Genomic DNA, 14965 nt, shown 5'->3' with positions numbered 1-14965 from the left:
TAAATTACATACCAGGTAATACCTCTCTTTACACTACTCCTTAGCATTCTGCTCCTACATTTTTAAGAGTACACTTCAATGATTCTCGACTACTAATTCAAAAAGAAATTTTCAATGCAGAAATTAAAAACTATCTGAAAACAGATTAGATATCATCATCCTGCTGGGGAGAATGCAACAAACATCATAAACCTATCTCACACACAACACAGTAATTCAGCTAAAAACAGTCTTAGTGCTCCTAAAAGAAAACTTCCGTTCAAGAGAAGACTTACTGTAGTTGTGAGAAAAATACATTATTTACTACAGTAAAGCCCTGCCTAGAATGCTGGCTGAGGTTTCCATGGTTAGCCTAAATTAAAGTCAATTCCATATTTTTTGGCAGAAGGTCTATAAGCTAATTTTCATTTTTTCTTCCTCAACTACACTTAAAAACCTAGGGAAGAGAATTCATACACCTTAAGTATGAAGGTACATTACAGGACACATTTTTCTTTTTAAATGGCTACAATGTTCACCTTAATCAAGTCAAAATGAAGTGGGAAAGTAGAATGTCATTTTTGACTTCCTGTGATTACACAGTTAACAATAAATACACTCCCATGCTTACAGGGGAATAATACCCCATGTGCTAGATTTGGTTGCTTGTTCTAAAAGGAAGTGAAGCTTAATGCAGATTTGATCTGCAGTCACCATACACTTCTGTAACAAGAATTACTAACTAGTAACTCAGAAACAACAGAAGGGGTCAAGGCAACCTAAAAGGTTTTTTACAGCAATATTTCAAAGATGTTCATAGTAAAGATGTGAAATGTATATCAAAGGGAAACATAAATGCGTAAAACGAACAGGAGATTGGCTTCTGTTCGCATGCAAAATCTACTTTGTTCATATAATGAGTGAGCAGATAGGTTCAATGTATGAGAAGTGTACGAGTGGTTCAGGTATCTCTGTATGTGGAGACAGGACACAAGATGTATCCAAAAGAATCCTCTCAGCAGAGTAAAACCACCCTGATTCCCTAAATGTCTTCTGCTCACTTCCCAGCAAGCAGCCAGCAAGTGCTTATAGACAGCTTTAATAAAATCTCAGAGTTCACTGAATCATCATCTTATCCACTTCTGTCTATCAAGTACATCCACTGTTTGCAACCCTTCACAAGTTCAATTTCCTATTGTCTCTTAGTCTTATATAAACATATTCTAAGATTAATTGAAAAGGTAGAAAAATAAACATGGAACATAAACTTTTTCTACACTTAGCTTTTAGAATTAGTCCTCACATCCTGCAACTCAGTGACACTTTGTTAACATGTGATTGCTACAACTGCTAGAGTGTGGTCAATAATCTCTCTGTGGCGATAATCTCTCTTTGGGTTGAAATACCAAGTGTATGTCATGTCTGGACTGGAAGATATTAGCCTAGCTTTATGAATAGCACTTACTCCAAAGCCAATTCTATAACCACTCATCAGTAGACCATTTGGGGAAGGGAGGGGTAAAATAAGGTAGGGTGATCTATTTTGCATTTTGGATTCTCTGCTAGCAAATATAAAGCCTCACTTAAGTAAAGGAGCTTGCTTTGAGTAATTTTAAAAGATATAAATAGAAGCAACCCTATGAAAAGTCTTAAAACAACATTTATTCAGTCAATATGAGAAGAAAGAATTCTTTTAACCTGGAGAGGGCTTTTCTCACTCTACTCTTTCAACCATTTTTCACATACAACCAAAATCACATCTGAATAAATTCCACTTGCCTTCATTACATACCATCCCACATTATTTATTTTCATATAGAATCCTTAGGGTACAGGACAGCCGAACACTTCATTGAGAGAGCTGACAGTGAACTAAAGAGGAGAGTCAGCTTCCAGTGTGAAAATTCAAGAGAGGAAAAGATCCCCAGGTTAGATGTGGAAGGACCCAGAAACGAGAGGCTGCTTGCTCTCAGTAAGTGAAAGGCAACAGGTGGAAAAGGGGGGAAAAAGTGGAAAGTGAGACATACTATATCAACACTCAAAGATTGCAGCTGTGTGAGAACACCATGGAATAAACAGATAAAAACATATAAGATGAAGGAAGTTCATGGGAATTAGACTCATGTGCATTAAGCAAGGCAGAAATAGCAACAGTGCACAGAGGTGAAACTGTTTATTTGTTAAAGAGGGTGTTAGGAGTTAAATTTTCTCATCTGTCACAGGCTTTCTGGTTGGTGGCGGGATGTCACTGTCAGTGTCTCAGTTTCTCATGCATAGTGCAGGATGTTATGCAGAAAAGCCACAAATGGTTCAGGGGACAGTCAAGTGACAAGGGCAAGATACGAACCTACACAGACATCTACACCTAACAGATCCCTGATGAAGAAAACAAAAAAAAAGGAAAAGAGAGAGAGAGAGAGAGAGAAATTGGCTATGGTGACCTGAACTACCTGAATTTTAGAGAGGAACACAAATGTTACAGACCATGACAGATGTACAACCAAAAGAGAGAAACCTCTCACCATAAAATCCTGAACATAAAGAAAAATTCTGCCAAATATGAAGGGTGACAATTCAAATGGTCAAAGGCTGACTGAAATTAAGAGCAGAATGAATATATGAAAGTACCCTCAAAGGAATGCTCTTTAGTTTCAAGGAGGTGTTAAGGAGGCACCAGCTACTACTATGAATAGTGGGTATAGTCTACTCCCATCAAATATACCGGAGAAAAGCATGGGAAAGTTATGGACAGGAAGAAATAGAGTTCCTACTTGGGAGCAGAAGAAGGGAAGAGGTGGGAAATTCTTTCAGATACAGAGAAAATGGGGAAAGACCCTTGCCACACACAAACAACAAATTCAGCCCAAGAAGCTTTCGCACTGGGATTCTTCCATTCAAATGTGAGTTACAGGCAGAACGGAGGGCAACTTGTACACGTGGTTATTAAATAAGATATAGGTAGTCACAAGATAAACCTCACATACCAAAAGAAGGAAGCAAAGGAGACAAGCAGTCTGCAAACGGACTGTCTGGTTGCAGAGAGGATCGGAGGGGCAGAGGAGACAGACAGCTGATCAGAGATGAAATTTTCCCTGAGGGCACAAACGGCCCTCCTGAATACATGTGAGTTTATTTGAGCAGGTTTGTGCATACAGAGGGGCAAGGAGGAAGCAGGGAATGGATGGCACTGAGGCAATACGCGGTCACAGTGACAGTATTTCCATGTAAAATCCTGACGAACTGCTGCAAATCTTTACTATCTCTTTAGCCATTTGCCCCTCATTATTTGTTCTAATCAGTACTTGAAAAAAAGTTTTTTTTAATATTTATGCATGTAATGAACAGCATATGTACAAGTCCTTGCTAACCGCAACTTCATTCTTTGATATTTTTTATTTTCAGAGTGATAAGTATGACAAAGCAACATATGTTAGCTGCAGGAGGCATGTCCCTGTCCCAAGCAGCCTGCTCCTGCCCAAAAAAGTCTAAAAGCACAAAACAGACCATGGGTGGCAGAAAGTAAATAGTACTGTCCCCATGTTACAGACTGAGAACCAAGGAAGAGAGCTAGTAAGTGATTTCCCCAGGCTTTCCCAGGAGGTCAGTGGCAAAACTGGACATTGAAACCCTCTCTCTTCAGCATCCAACTGGTTCCTCACTCACAAGGGCAGTGCATCTCTTTTAAGGACATTCTGTTTCATCCTCAGAGTGTTCTGGTAACAGAAGCCTTTGTCTGAATGTATATATTGAGTTTATATAGTTTTAAGTCTTATTGACCCATGTTGTACTTTCTCCCCCTCTATTTCCAGCTCCTTTTCAGTTACTTTTGGTCTGAGCTTCAGTTCACAGTACTACCAACTCCATCCACAAAGCCAACCTTTTTATCTACTTACAGTTCTGTTGGTGAAGTTACTGAAGTTTGTCACTAAGATTTGCTCGATCATGTCTGGTGTGGAGACCACCACAAACATCTGGCGACCAATGTAGTACCTACAAAGAAAGAAAGTAGAGAGTCATTTTAGCAGACGACCACCAGGGAACTGTCTCTTTTGGCTTGAATACCTCTTGGCTTGAATACCTTTGGCTTGAATACCTCTTTGGCTTGAATACCTCTTTTGGCTTGAAAATACTTGCCATGAACAAATACCACAGAAATATATTCCTTTAGGTAAATCAGTATCTTTCCCCATCCCTCTTAACTATTAAATTAAGATGCGTGGTCTTGGAATTTAAAGGAAACAGTTAAAATCCTTTACTGATTATTAATCAGTACTCAGCCAACTTTTTAACATAAAGGTTTACGCACTCTATGCTCACCATGGATTCTGTACAAAGCGATGCAGTATCACTAAACCAAACTACATAGGGGCAAAACATTAGTACCCAACAACCCAAACAATCATGAAAGACCTACAAAATCAATTATCCTGCAGTTAGCCACATGAAATATTTTTTCTATGGCAAAACTCTGGCTACAATAAGACTTTCCAGAAGTCTCCCCAGCGTGGCTGCAGTAAAGGCATACTTCCACCTCTTCTATTAGCACTGGAACCGAGCGCATCTCAGAGCCCAGGCTCTACATTACCATGAACGTAACCATCCAATAGATTCATCTGAACCTTACATAACATCAATGAGAAAAACAGAAGGAAAAAAACAACAACAACAACGAAGGTCCATCAACTATAAAGAAATTAATAATACTTCAGAAGAAGAATAGGCAATAGGAGTTCTCACTCTATGCTTGAATAACCCCTACCCTCCTGCTTGCAGTCCAACGCGAACTTTGGAGCCACGGTCTGTCCTTGGGGGACTTCACATCATTGTGGATGCTGCAGAGGTACTGGGACTCACACCAACCCCACAACTTTTTGGGGTGCAGAGCTCCCTTCTCCAGCAGCGTTCCCCTCCAAGGCCCACAGGCATTCTACTTGGCTGCTGTGCAGGGGGAGGAAGAAGAACCACCAGCAAGCAGAAGTTGCCTGCAGTTCCTACCTTTGCCAATTGCCAGACTAGAAAGACTATGCAGGCAGCGCTGCCTCTGATCTGCCAGCAGAGAGGAAGAGGAGGCTGGAGGCAGGCACAGGAGGGCCAGGCAGCTCAGAGCAGAACATAAAATATGCTGCAATACTGTGGTAATATCAATTCCTAATAATCTTGGTATGATACAGTTTAGTATCAATATATGGCTTATGACCTGTCTACATTGCAAGAACAGAACAGACAAGCAAACCCTGGGCTGAATTAAATTTAGTAACTGGAGGTTCCCATGGCAATGAAGCTGCAGCAGCACTGATTTCACCAAGGGCAAACAAGTCAGACAAACATCTTGATTCCAAAGCAGGGTTTCACAGTCCACCTTGACCCTCTTACCACCAAAACTCATAACAAACAAAAAGTAGAGAAGAACAAGAAAATAATTTTCTTCAGGAAGGAAGAGATCTTTTCTTCTCTGGTGGGTTTCAAGAGGGACCTGTTATTTCCCAAATCCAACCCACAGGCTCCACTTGAACCTTAGATACAGGTTGCACGTTCTATTAAAATAAACCTTTTCCACCTCTCCCAGTTTGCTAAACCACAGCAAAGTAGCTGTCTTTTAATGAACAAACTTTTCTTCAGAATCCTAATAGGTCCATAAGAAAGAGCTGAGTCCTCATTTTAAAGAGTGGTTTGATCACAGTCTTTGGCAAAAGAGGATAATGTCCTACACGCCCCTTCCACATGTACTTTGTACAATTTATCTGGCATTAGAGAGGCAAAGCAATCTCCCAAGGCAAGACCTGTGCCACTCCAAACCTACCTGGGATGATCAGCCATAAATGCTGACCTCTCATGCTCACGCCTTGGTTTTCTCTTCCTGTCTCCAAATTAATTAAGTTCCTCGTCTCATTTAACTGTTAATGGTTGGTGGTCCTCCAACACACAGCTTTTCACAGGGTCCAAATATCTAACATCAAATACCAAATTTGAAAAAAAACCTGATTATGTCTACCCAGAAAACTTAACCCTAAGCACTAAGAGGCACCACGCAATATATCATGCAAAGCACATGTGTGTGTGAGACACCTCTAATGAACTTCAAACTTGGGAAGCTGCACAGCTCCAGCTCTGGTCCTCAGGAGAGTATTCACAGTTGCAGCCCTTATGTCAGGGGGCTCTTTGTGCTTGAAGGCATTCAGGTCTAAAATTTGGGACAGGAGCATCTCCTGGTCCAGCTGCTCTTATGAAAAAGTGACTCACAAGCCAAGCTTGTGCAAACATGTCTATTCATCATCCTCCAACTCAGACCAGTCACCCATACTCCAAGTTCTACTTCCACAGCTAAGCTCTGTCTTTTTTATTTACTCTTCTCTTTCTATCTATAGGCACCTGCTTTTCCTTTCCTTATCCAGTTATGAATAAGTGCAGAGAAGGGGAAAAAAATCCCCTAAAATTAATAAATTGAAAATACTGAAAAAAATATCTTAAATTACTTTTTAAGCAAAGTTTTACCTGCTTTTAAGGAATGACTGCTGTAAAGCACATGCAGATTACCATCTCTTATCCCAAACAGCAAAAGCTCTCTTCCCATCTTTTTTTCTATTCTCCTATTTTATGTATATAATCTTTCTAACCTTTTCTAGGACACAAAAAAGGAGAATGTGTATGGACATGCTTTGGAAGTCAAAATGCACAGGCTAGGAGCATGACTTCCATGATTTTCCCTTGAAGTTAAAGAAAAAGGACAAGAAAGCTAAGCATGAAACAAGATCATCTGAGCTATTTCATTTAGAAAACACAGGTCCAGAACATGCAAAGCCACCAGAAAGATGCTTAAATGAGATTTAACATATTTTAAATGCTTTGCAGGATCAAGGCCTCAGTCACAAACCAAGAGAATATCTCCCAACTAGGCTGTGTTTGGTGTTTTTTGTTTTGTTTTTTGTTGTTGTTGGTTTGGTTTTTTTGGTTGTTTGGTTTTGTTTAGGGCTTTTTTTCAGAGGTTTTTGGTGGTGGTGGTATTTTGTTTTGTTTTTCCACCTATTCCAAAATGGCAAGTAAAAGATAAAATCTTCCTGTACAATAATCTATTCTTCCCAAGTAAATAACATATTCACCCCTGCCATGTAACTTCATTTCGATTCTGTATCACTACATGAGGTTATCACCAGTCTCACATAGACTCAGATTTATTATTGAACAAAACCCGATATTCTTGTCAGATTTTAATAAATAAGAGTTTGAGAAAAACAAAAGCCTCCTGGCAACTGCATTACAAATGGTGTCATGAATAATTTAGGACAGCAATTTTTATTAACTTTCTCTAGGCTAATCTTTTCACAGGGCTTGTCCAAACACAGAAGTCCTACCTTTAGCTACAGTGATACAGCACCATTACACTGCTTGCACCAGCCCTGCGTAATATTTTCATGTAGGGCATTCAGGGTGCAATGCAAACACTCGGGACTATCTAGCTGACTCCTGCAGAGAAACAAGAACACAGGAATGTGTTACAGCATCCTCAGAGTGATGCAACTCTGCCTACATTGGAATCTGCTACAAGACTGCCGTACTGGTAGAAATAAATTTCAAGACCCACACATGATTTCAATTTTCCTGTGTAGATGAGGCCTCAGTTATTTAAGTTATGCTGTTGGGGAAATTTCCACTAATTTTCAGTTTAAACTGCAGCCCTCTGAAACAGAAGAAAAAAAAAATCCATGTTTTTAGACCAGCAGCTTTAGCTCTGTTGGAAGGTGAGACAGGAAAGACCTAGTACCAGTACATCAACAGCATGAGGACGGCGTTGGCTTCTTCCAGCAGATGCAAGGGCGGATGACAAGCCATCTCCCCCATGGGCTGCTGGTGCAGACGCAGGCAGCCACGTGCTGCACCGTCCCCAGGAGGGACAGGCAAAAATCTTTTGAGAAGTGTTCAACAGAGGGCACGGATTTACTCCCACAAGTTACAGAAGAGCCAGACTGCCCTCCAGCATGTTCACCAAAGGGCTCACAGGTCAAGGGGGCGGTTTTGTTATATTGAGCAAAGGAAGTAAATCTGCATTCAGAGTCCTTTACTAACTTAAGAGGCTACAAACACCCAATATGCTCAACCACAGCGTTTTGCATTGCAGGAGTAGACAAGCACTGCTCTTAGGTCAATAAATGAAAGGGACAGAGACTTCCGCCTCATGTTCAGGTTTCACCCACAATGTTGCAATCCTCATTGCAGTGATCTAGTCATTTAGTAAACAAGTCTTTTCTTTTATCCACAAGAAAAGCAGACATCCAGCAATGATTTCTGCTGGTTTGCATGTGTCCCACCACTGCTTTCTTCAGACCTGTGGCCCAGGTGTCCCAACCCACATCTAGTGCCTTCCATGGCCACGGCCACGGTCACAGAAGTTACCCCATGGAAGTAAGGGACATGTGAGAGGTGAGCTGCTGAGCCCAACCACAAGCTGAGGTAGGAGCAGGCTGGGCTGCCCAGTCGCTCCTCCAACATCCAGCGACAGCATTTCCCTTTCCAACGTTTGCCAGGGACCCCTCGGGAATGCAAATTTCTGTTCTCAGGCGATGTAGTGGATCAATCAGCTGCTTTTAATTTGAAGAACCAGTTTATCATTATCCCTTCTGTGCCCCCAAAGTCGTTCTGGTTACATTGCACGGTCATTTGCTGCCAATAGCATCCCCCAGGTCCTGAGTCATGGACGTGCTCTCTGAGCAAAGCTCACAGCAGTGTTGCCTTGCTGCACAGGAAAATATGGAGTATGCACGCAGTACATCATGGCAAAGGGCCATATGTTTTTGTATAATGCTTGTGTGGGAAACACCTGCAACCCTTTCACCTTGTTTATAGTGCTGCTGTCAATTCACAGAAGACTTTGATCTCCCTATCTATTATCAGTCCCATGTAATACAAACACATCACGTTAATCATAAAACACATATATGCTGTTAGGCAATAAACAAGGTTTTGTCTTCTATGCTGCAGTCTGGCAGAGTACACAAAGATCATCTGGAAAGCTAAATGAAAATAGAAAATTTATCCTCCTCTGGGAAGAGCTAAGAACAAAGACCACCCCACACCCCACTCCCTGCCCCCTCCTGCCCCCCGCCAAAAAAAAAAAAAAAAAAGAAGAAAAAAAGAAGCGGTATGCCAAGACAGAGAGATACAGGGGAAAAGGCTACTTTTCTTAGGAGACATTTCCTTAAAAGAAAGTTCCTTGATCACTCTGCCTCTTTCATTTAGAGATACCCATTCACTGCAGGCAGAGAATCGCAAAAACAAGTAGCACACTGCTTGTTTAAAATAGGACTCAAGCATGGCATGACTTGCTTAATTATTTCAGAGGTCAGCAAATTGATTTGTGATGAGCACTTTCCCTTCCAGCTCTTGCAGGCAATACAGAGTCTGTAGGACTAAGCGATACGTAACAAACAGCTGCAAAGCCCAAAGACATTTTTCATGGAAAGAGTTACTTTGGGCTGAGAGGAAAGGAAGGGACAAAAAATTATCAAGTACCACAAGTCCCATTATTATTTGTGTTATATTAGCAACTAGAGGCCTCCAAGATCCCTGGGCCCTAATTTGGCAAGAGTTATACATAAGCAGAAGGCTTACTCTAGGCCTGTGGAGCCAACAACTTAAATAACGAACAGTGGGGAAAACAAACAACGTCCGTCATTTTCCATCTGAGGTACTAGGGCACAGGAAGGTATGGAGGAGCCAGGAATTGCCTTTTTTTTATGACTCCCTGTGGGAACAGAGCTCCTCAGCTGCCATGTACACCTGGAAATCTCACGTTGGCTTTCTGCAGTCTGGGGGAAATCTGCTGGAAAGCCGGGAGCTAACTCCCGCGCCACTTCTCCTGCACCCCAGGATGTGACTCTAGCTTGCAGAGTGCCTTCCTGGACTATTTTTATAAAGCACTGATAAGGTATCTCCAGATTAGAGAACTGAGAAATTAACATTACCGCTTAAGAAAAAAATAAATAAACAAAACAAACCAACCAACAAACAAACACAACACAGACACACACCCTAGAAAGAGGTGAACTTAATGCACATAAACATGAAGCCCCAGTAGCACCGAGCAGTCTCAGGCACAGAGAAACGTTTCAAAGCACAGCTCTACCAACACACACACGCTAGACTAATCCAACCCATTGTGTAAATTCATGAAAAAGAAGACACGGCCACAGTGATTTCTATTTAAGAATAAATTGTTCTTAATTTTCTTTTTCGATGAACTACACTTATTTTCATGTTGTGAAAGCTTTAAAATAAGCACATAGAACTACTAATTTATTTCCTGACTGTATTAAAAATATCACGTAACAAGATAGCCAAACACTTGCATACACTTTCTGTGCCGCTCTGTATTGCTATGCATCCACCTCTTTCTCCACATACCCGAGATTAAAAATGCTATCTTCTACATACCAAGAACCTCTGTGCTATCTCAAACTTGCACCTTGCTGAAAGACCTCTGCTTTCTGAAATGCTTAAGGAAATATCAAAAAAGGAAGAAAATTCCGAGATTATTTATATTCTCACCACCACTAAAAGCACAGCTATTTTTAAAGGAGCTCCTCCCTTGTCAGGGGCAATAAGAGATTTGTGGTGCAGAAGTAATATATTTAGGGTTGACAATAAAGAGAAGGAGGGCTGATTGGGGCCTTTACAAGGCACAGAGCCGGCAGAGTCTTTCAAGTACCTTAAACCAGGGTGCAAACGAGGTCTGTTTCTGGGCATCTCTAACCCCAGTTGGGGTTTAGCAACTTGAGGGTGCCACAGTCATTTACTAATTCCTTCCCCCTTCCAAGTGAGCAGCACAGGAGACACAGACTCTGGACGGCTGTGTTAATTCATTCATGAAATGAAGTAGATGACATTTACCCACATATAAGGAATGACAGGGATTAAATTAAGCTCACAAAGTGCCATGAAGAGAAAAAAGAAAAAAATAAACCACCTCTGAATTATACAAGCATCTTTGGCAGTCTATGTCCATTTGGTTTTCTGAGGAAATCTGAGTCCAGATCCAACTGCAAGTACAAAAACTCACACCCGCATTCAGGGGTTAGGAAGAGAAGCAGCAAAGGGGATGGACAGGGATAACAGAATTGTTTCTTTTCTTGCTCCAGGTGAGATGCGGAGCTGCGGGGTCCCAGGCTGTTCTGCCCCACAGCTGGGGAGCTGCCGCTTCCCAGGGCTGGCAAGGGTTATTTTTATCCCGGCAACTGGGCTAAGATGATTGCCACCACCGCCGCTCCACACGCTTGCATCATACCGCTCGCACTGATTAGCTACATCAGTATTCCACTTCATTAACGCGAAATGAAAGCTGTAAATAGGGTACTGCTTTTATAGGATGCTACTGGAAACGAGAAGTACTGTGATATTAATAAGAAGCCGGTCCCTCCTCCCGCCGGGGCGTGCGGCGCTGTTGCTACCAGGTGACGCTGAAAGCGCTCACAGCTCTTCACCTCGGCAAGATCTTCAGAGGGTGGTTTCCAAATGTTTTCCCATGGTATTTCCCACCCAGCTTGGACTGTATCAGTCTGTGTTTTGTTACCCGTGTTTAGACTGTGACGTTTTCACCAAAGCTTGTTTTGTCTACGCTCGTTACAGCAGGGTATGCCTGACTGACCTCACGTGATGGTGCGGTAGACGTTTCCTGTGGGTTTCAGCATATTTCTGTGCCCGGCCTTTCTGTGGGCTTGCGATACACGGCGTGAGAGCAGTCTCATCTTGGGTTCTTTGCACCTAATTCACTACCAAAGTGCTCCTTTGCCATATCCTCAGAGAAAAACCATCAGGTTACTATTTCCAGAACACTGGATAAGTATTTCTAGGGAAGGCTACCACTGGGAGATAGCAAACTTTCTGTGTCTCCAAACTTTACTTGCTATCACCTACACAGTGTTCATTTGTATGGATTTGTATGAGCCTATTATTTATATTCAACAGTACTACTTATTCTTATCAGTGCAGTGACAAAAAAAAAAAAAAAAAGACAAGAAGATGGCTGAGGAAGATAAGCAGACAATGTTACTCAGACTAAACAAGGGCAGCCTTTTCTCCATCTTTTTCTTTTTATTTCCCCCACATAAGGGAGGGAGAGGGATCTGCTGAGTGCTTATCCTCATTTCTAGTCAAAAGCTCTATGCAGCTTCCCTTGACAGACAGGTAAGCAATTTCTGGGAAACGACGGGAAGTATTACCCTGGCAGGGCTACAGCCATTTCATATAAGATAAATGGAGACAGAGCAGTGCACTTGAAGAAGATGAGGGATGCGACTGTGGTACTCCATCGAATAATACGGCTGAGAGAACATGTAGAAGAGCAGCATGTAGTGCAATGCTGCTTTTTAGCAAAGTGGGGTGGGACCCATCTGAATGGGTGGCCATGAAATTGGGGAGGATTCTCAGTGTCCCAGAAAGCAGGGGAGCACATACGTGTTGTGGTGCAGGCTCCAAGGAAAATCTGGGGATGGGGTCAAAAAGAGGAGAGCATATTTGTGACCATACGGAGAAAGAGAAACAGGAAGGAGGTCAAAGGATTTAAATATAATTTGTGACACTACAACATTGCAAGATAGAGCAAGCTATAAAACAGCTTCACTATAATAAAGCCACAAGCGTAATAAAGTTGCTAGTTACACACCCATCACTAAACTTCATATAAGCAAACACTTCAAGATGACTAAAACAAAACCTGTGGGATCTGACTTCCGCCTCTAATAAAGTTTTTCTGACCACAATAAAATTGAGGTTTGCATTATTTTCCCTTCCCAGGACCCGACATCAGGGTACAAAGAAAAGCCATCTATAAGCCTGCATTTCTGCATCCTTCATCTCATACATACTTTACATATCACGGCCAGGACTCAAGGGTGACTAGAGCTTTTCACATCTCCAGTTTTGGTTAGTCATTTTAGCCCTGAAGGAAAAACAAGGCTTTCAGAAAACACTGAGTATCTCTATTTGCTGAAAAGTCATGTCCTCATACATATCTTCCAAAGAGGCATTCAAAACAGAGGCATTCAAAATCAGTAGGCTGTTTCTGTTTATTTTAATCCTGCACTTTATCTTTGATTTCTTCATAGGCAAGACAGCTCATCTCCCTCCTGTAAATACGATCAGCAGTGGTGGACAATACAGTACTTTATTTTTGTATGTGTTTGAAATAAACGTACATCATTTTCTTTCAGTCTACTCCTCCTTACTGGCATTTTGATCTTAAACCAATGAGAGTTACAATATATTGCACAACATGCCTTTTTATTCCTTTGCTCTATGTTTATGTAGATGCATGCATTTCTGAAATAATACTGTCTTAATATTAGAATACTTTAATTCCTCAATAATAGATAGGAGTCAATATACTGAGTTTTTGCGTCATAAACATTACATGATGAAATGAGTAAGTCAAATGGAGTTTTGTGTAACCACACGTGCATAGGCAGTCTTGTTGAATAAGACACTTTGACTCGGTCATGGCTCCCATCCTGAAGATATCTGAAGTTTAAGCAAGTGAAAGCTGGGTTTCATAAATGGAAAGCAACGGGCAACCAATTAATCTGGTTTGTGTGCAATAAAGATACAGATCCCAGCCAACACTGGACAGCCTTACTCAGGCAAGTAAAGGTTTGCCAGACTGGCCACGAGGGGGACAGTCACTAGGACTCATTTTTCTTTCTCTATCTGCCTTAAAAACAGTATGTTGAAACAAAGGAAAAAAGGATAGTAACCACCTACTGAGCTCCTGGGAATGTACTTTTTAAATGTTACACCATGCAAAATGCACGCAGGAAAGATTCATTTTTAAAAATCCTTGCATGCCTATAGTAGTGTGTACTTTTTCTTTACATTCTTAAGATCTACACAGATACACATGAAATAATTTAATTTTGATTATGCATTATTAAATGCACACTAAGCCAAATAAAAGTCATTTCCCAATGCTTTATGCATTTATCATGAAAACACTAGCAGAATTCTTTACAATAAAAATGCTAGCTGTACACATGACCAAACTAAATTACCTAGGGAAATGGCTAATATCTGACCATGTGGAAACATTAGAAAGTATGGCTTTGTTATAGAACTAGAAGGAAAAAATAGATGTATTTTCTTACAGAAAAATTGCAATGATAAAAATAATTTTAATAGTAAAAACCACTGCAGCTCCAGGAAATTTTCCTGAATCAATTCAATCGGTGTCGTGCTGGACTTTAAAAACCCATTAAAAATAACCATGATAAATTTCCTAACCTCTTTCAGTGCATCACACAGAAGACAAAGGAAACTGCAATTCAACAGAGATAGAAAAGAAAGAAAAGAATGGAAAAACCTGATAGCTTGTGTTTCAGCAGTAACATCCTCACTAACAACAATGGGCAAATCTGCACCACAAAGGAGGAGAGGAGCAGGAGTGATGTGCACAGCTGACAATGGCACTCCAAAGTAATGACTTCCAGGAAAATCTGCTGTTACAAATGGACAACATGCTGCTGAGAAGTCGTTGAGTCACAACTTTCATAACATGGCAAATTATTTCAGCCTAAAAATGGACATACTGAAAAACAGGCTGCATACGGCCGTGGTAAAACAACTACAGGGATAACATCCTACAAAGAAGCTAATACACCCACCTGGTTTAAATTATTAATCCTTGCTGAAATCCATGTATGTTCGGGGATTTTTCCCAATATTTAATGTGCAGTCATAACACACAGACCATGTTTCAGTCATATTAGTAAGAGCACTACCTAGTTGACCTATTTTCCATTTACCACCTTGCACATGTTATTGGTTGTAACAAACATGCTTCTTTTGCTGCTCTGTTTTTTTCCGGAGGTAAACGAGGGCAATTGTGTAACTAATGGCATATATGCCAGTGTGTCCTGAGACAACCCAAAGCCCTGAGGATGGAAGAGTACATTTAGCTCCCTCCTCTTCCACAGAAGCACCCTCTCACCATGGAGCAACAGCTCCT

The 14965-nt window shown here is 41.1% G+C and overlaps 1 protein-coding gene across 1 annotated transcript in view; it reads right to left on the bottom strand.

Moving 5' to 3' along the window:
* The window catches only part of TBXAS1 (thromboxane A synthase 1), a 235683-nt gene that overhangs the window by 124462 nt on the left and 96256 nt on the right, over window positions 1–14965 (bottom strand). Inside the window, exon 4 of the mRNA XM_065639909.1 lies at window positions 3873–3969. Within this exon, the coding sequence (XP_065495981.1) occupies window positions 3873–3969 (97 nt within the window). The remainder of the gene's footprint in view (window positions 1–3872; window positions 3970–14965) is intronic.

The sequence above is a fragment of the Caloenas nicobarica genome, chromosome 1 (assembly GCF_036013445.1).
Source record: "Caloenas nicobarica isolate bCalNic1 chromosome 1, bCalNic1.hap1, whole genome shotgun sequence".
Classification (NCBI taxonomy): domain Eukaryota; kingdom Metazoa; phylum Chordata; class Aves; order Columbiformes; family Columbidae; genus Caloenas; species Caloenas nicobarica.
The sequence above is the reverse complement of the archived record's forward strand: the minus strand, read 5'-3'. Positions and strand labels throughout refer to the sequence as shown.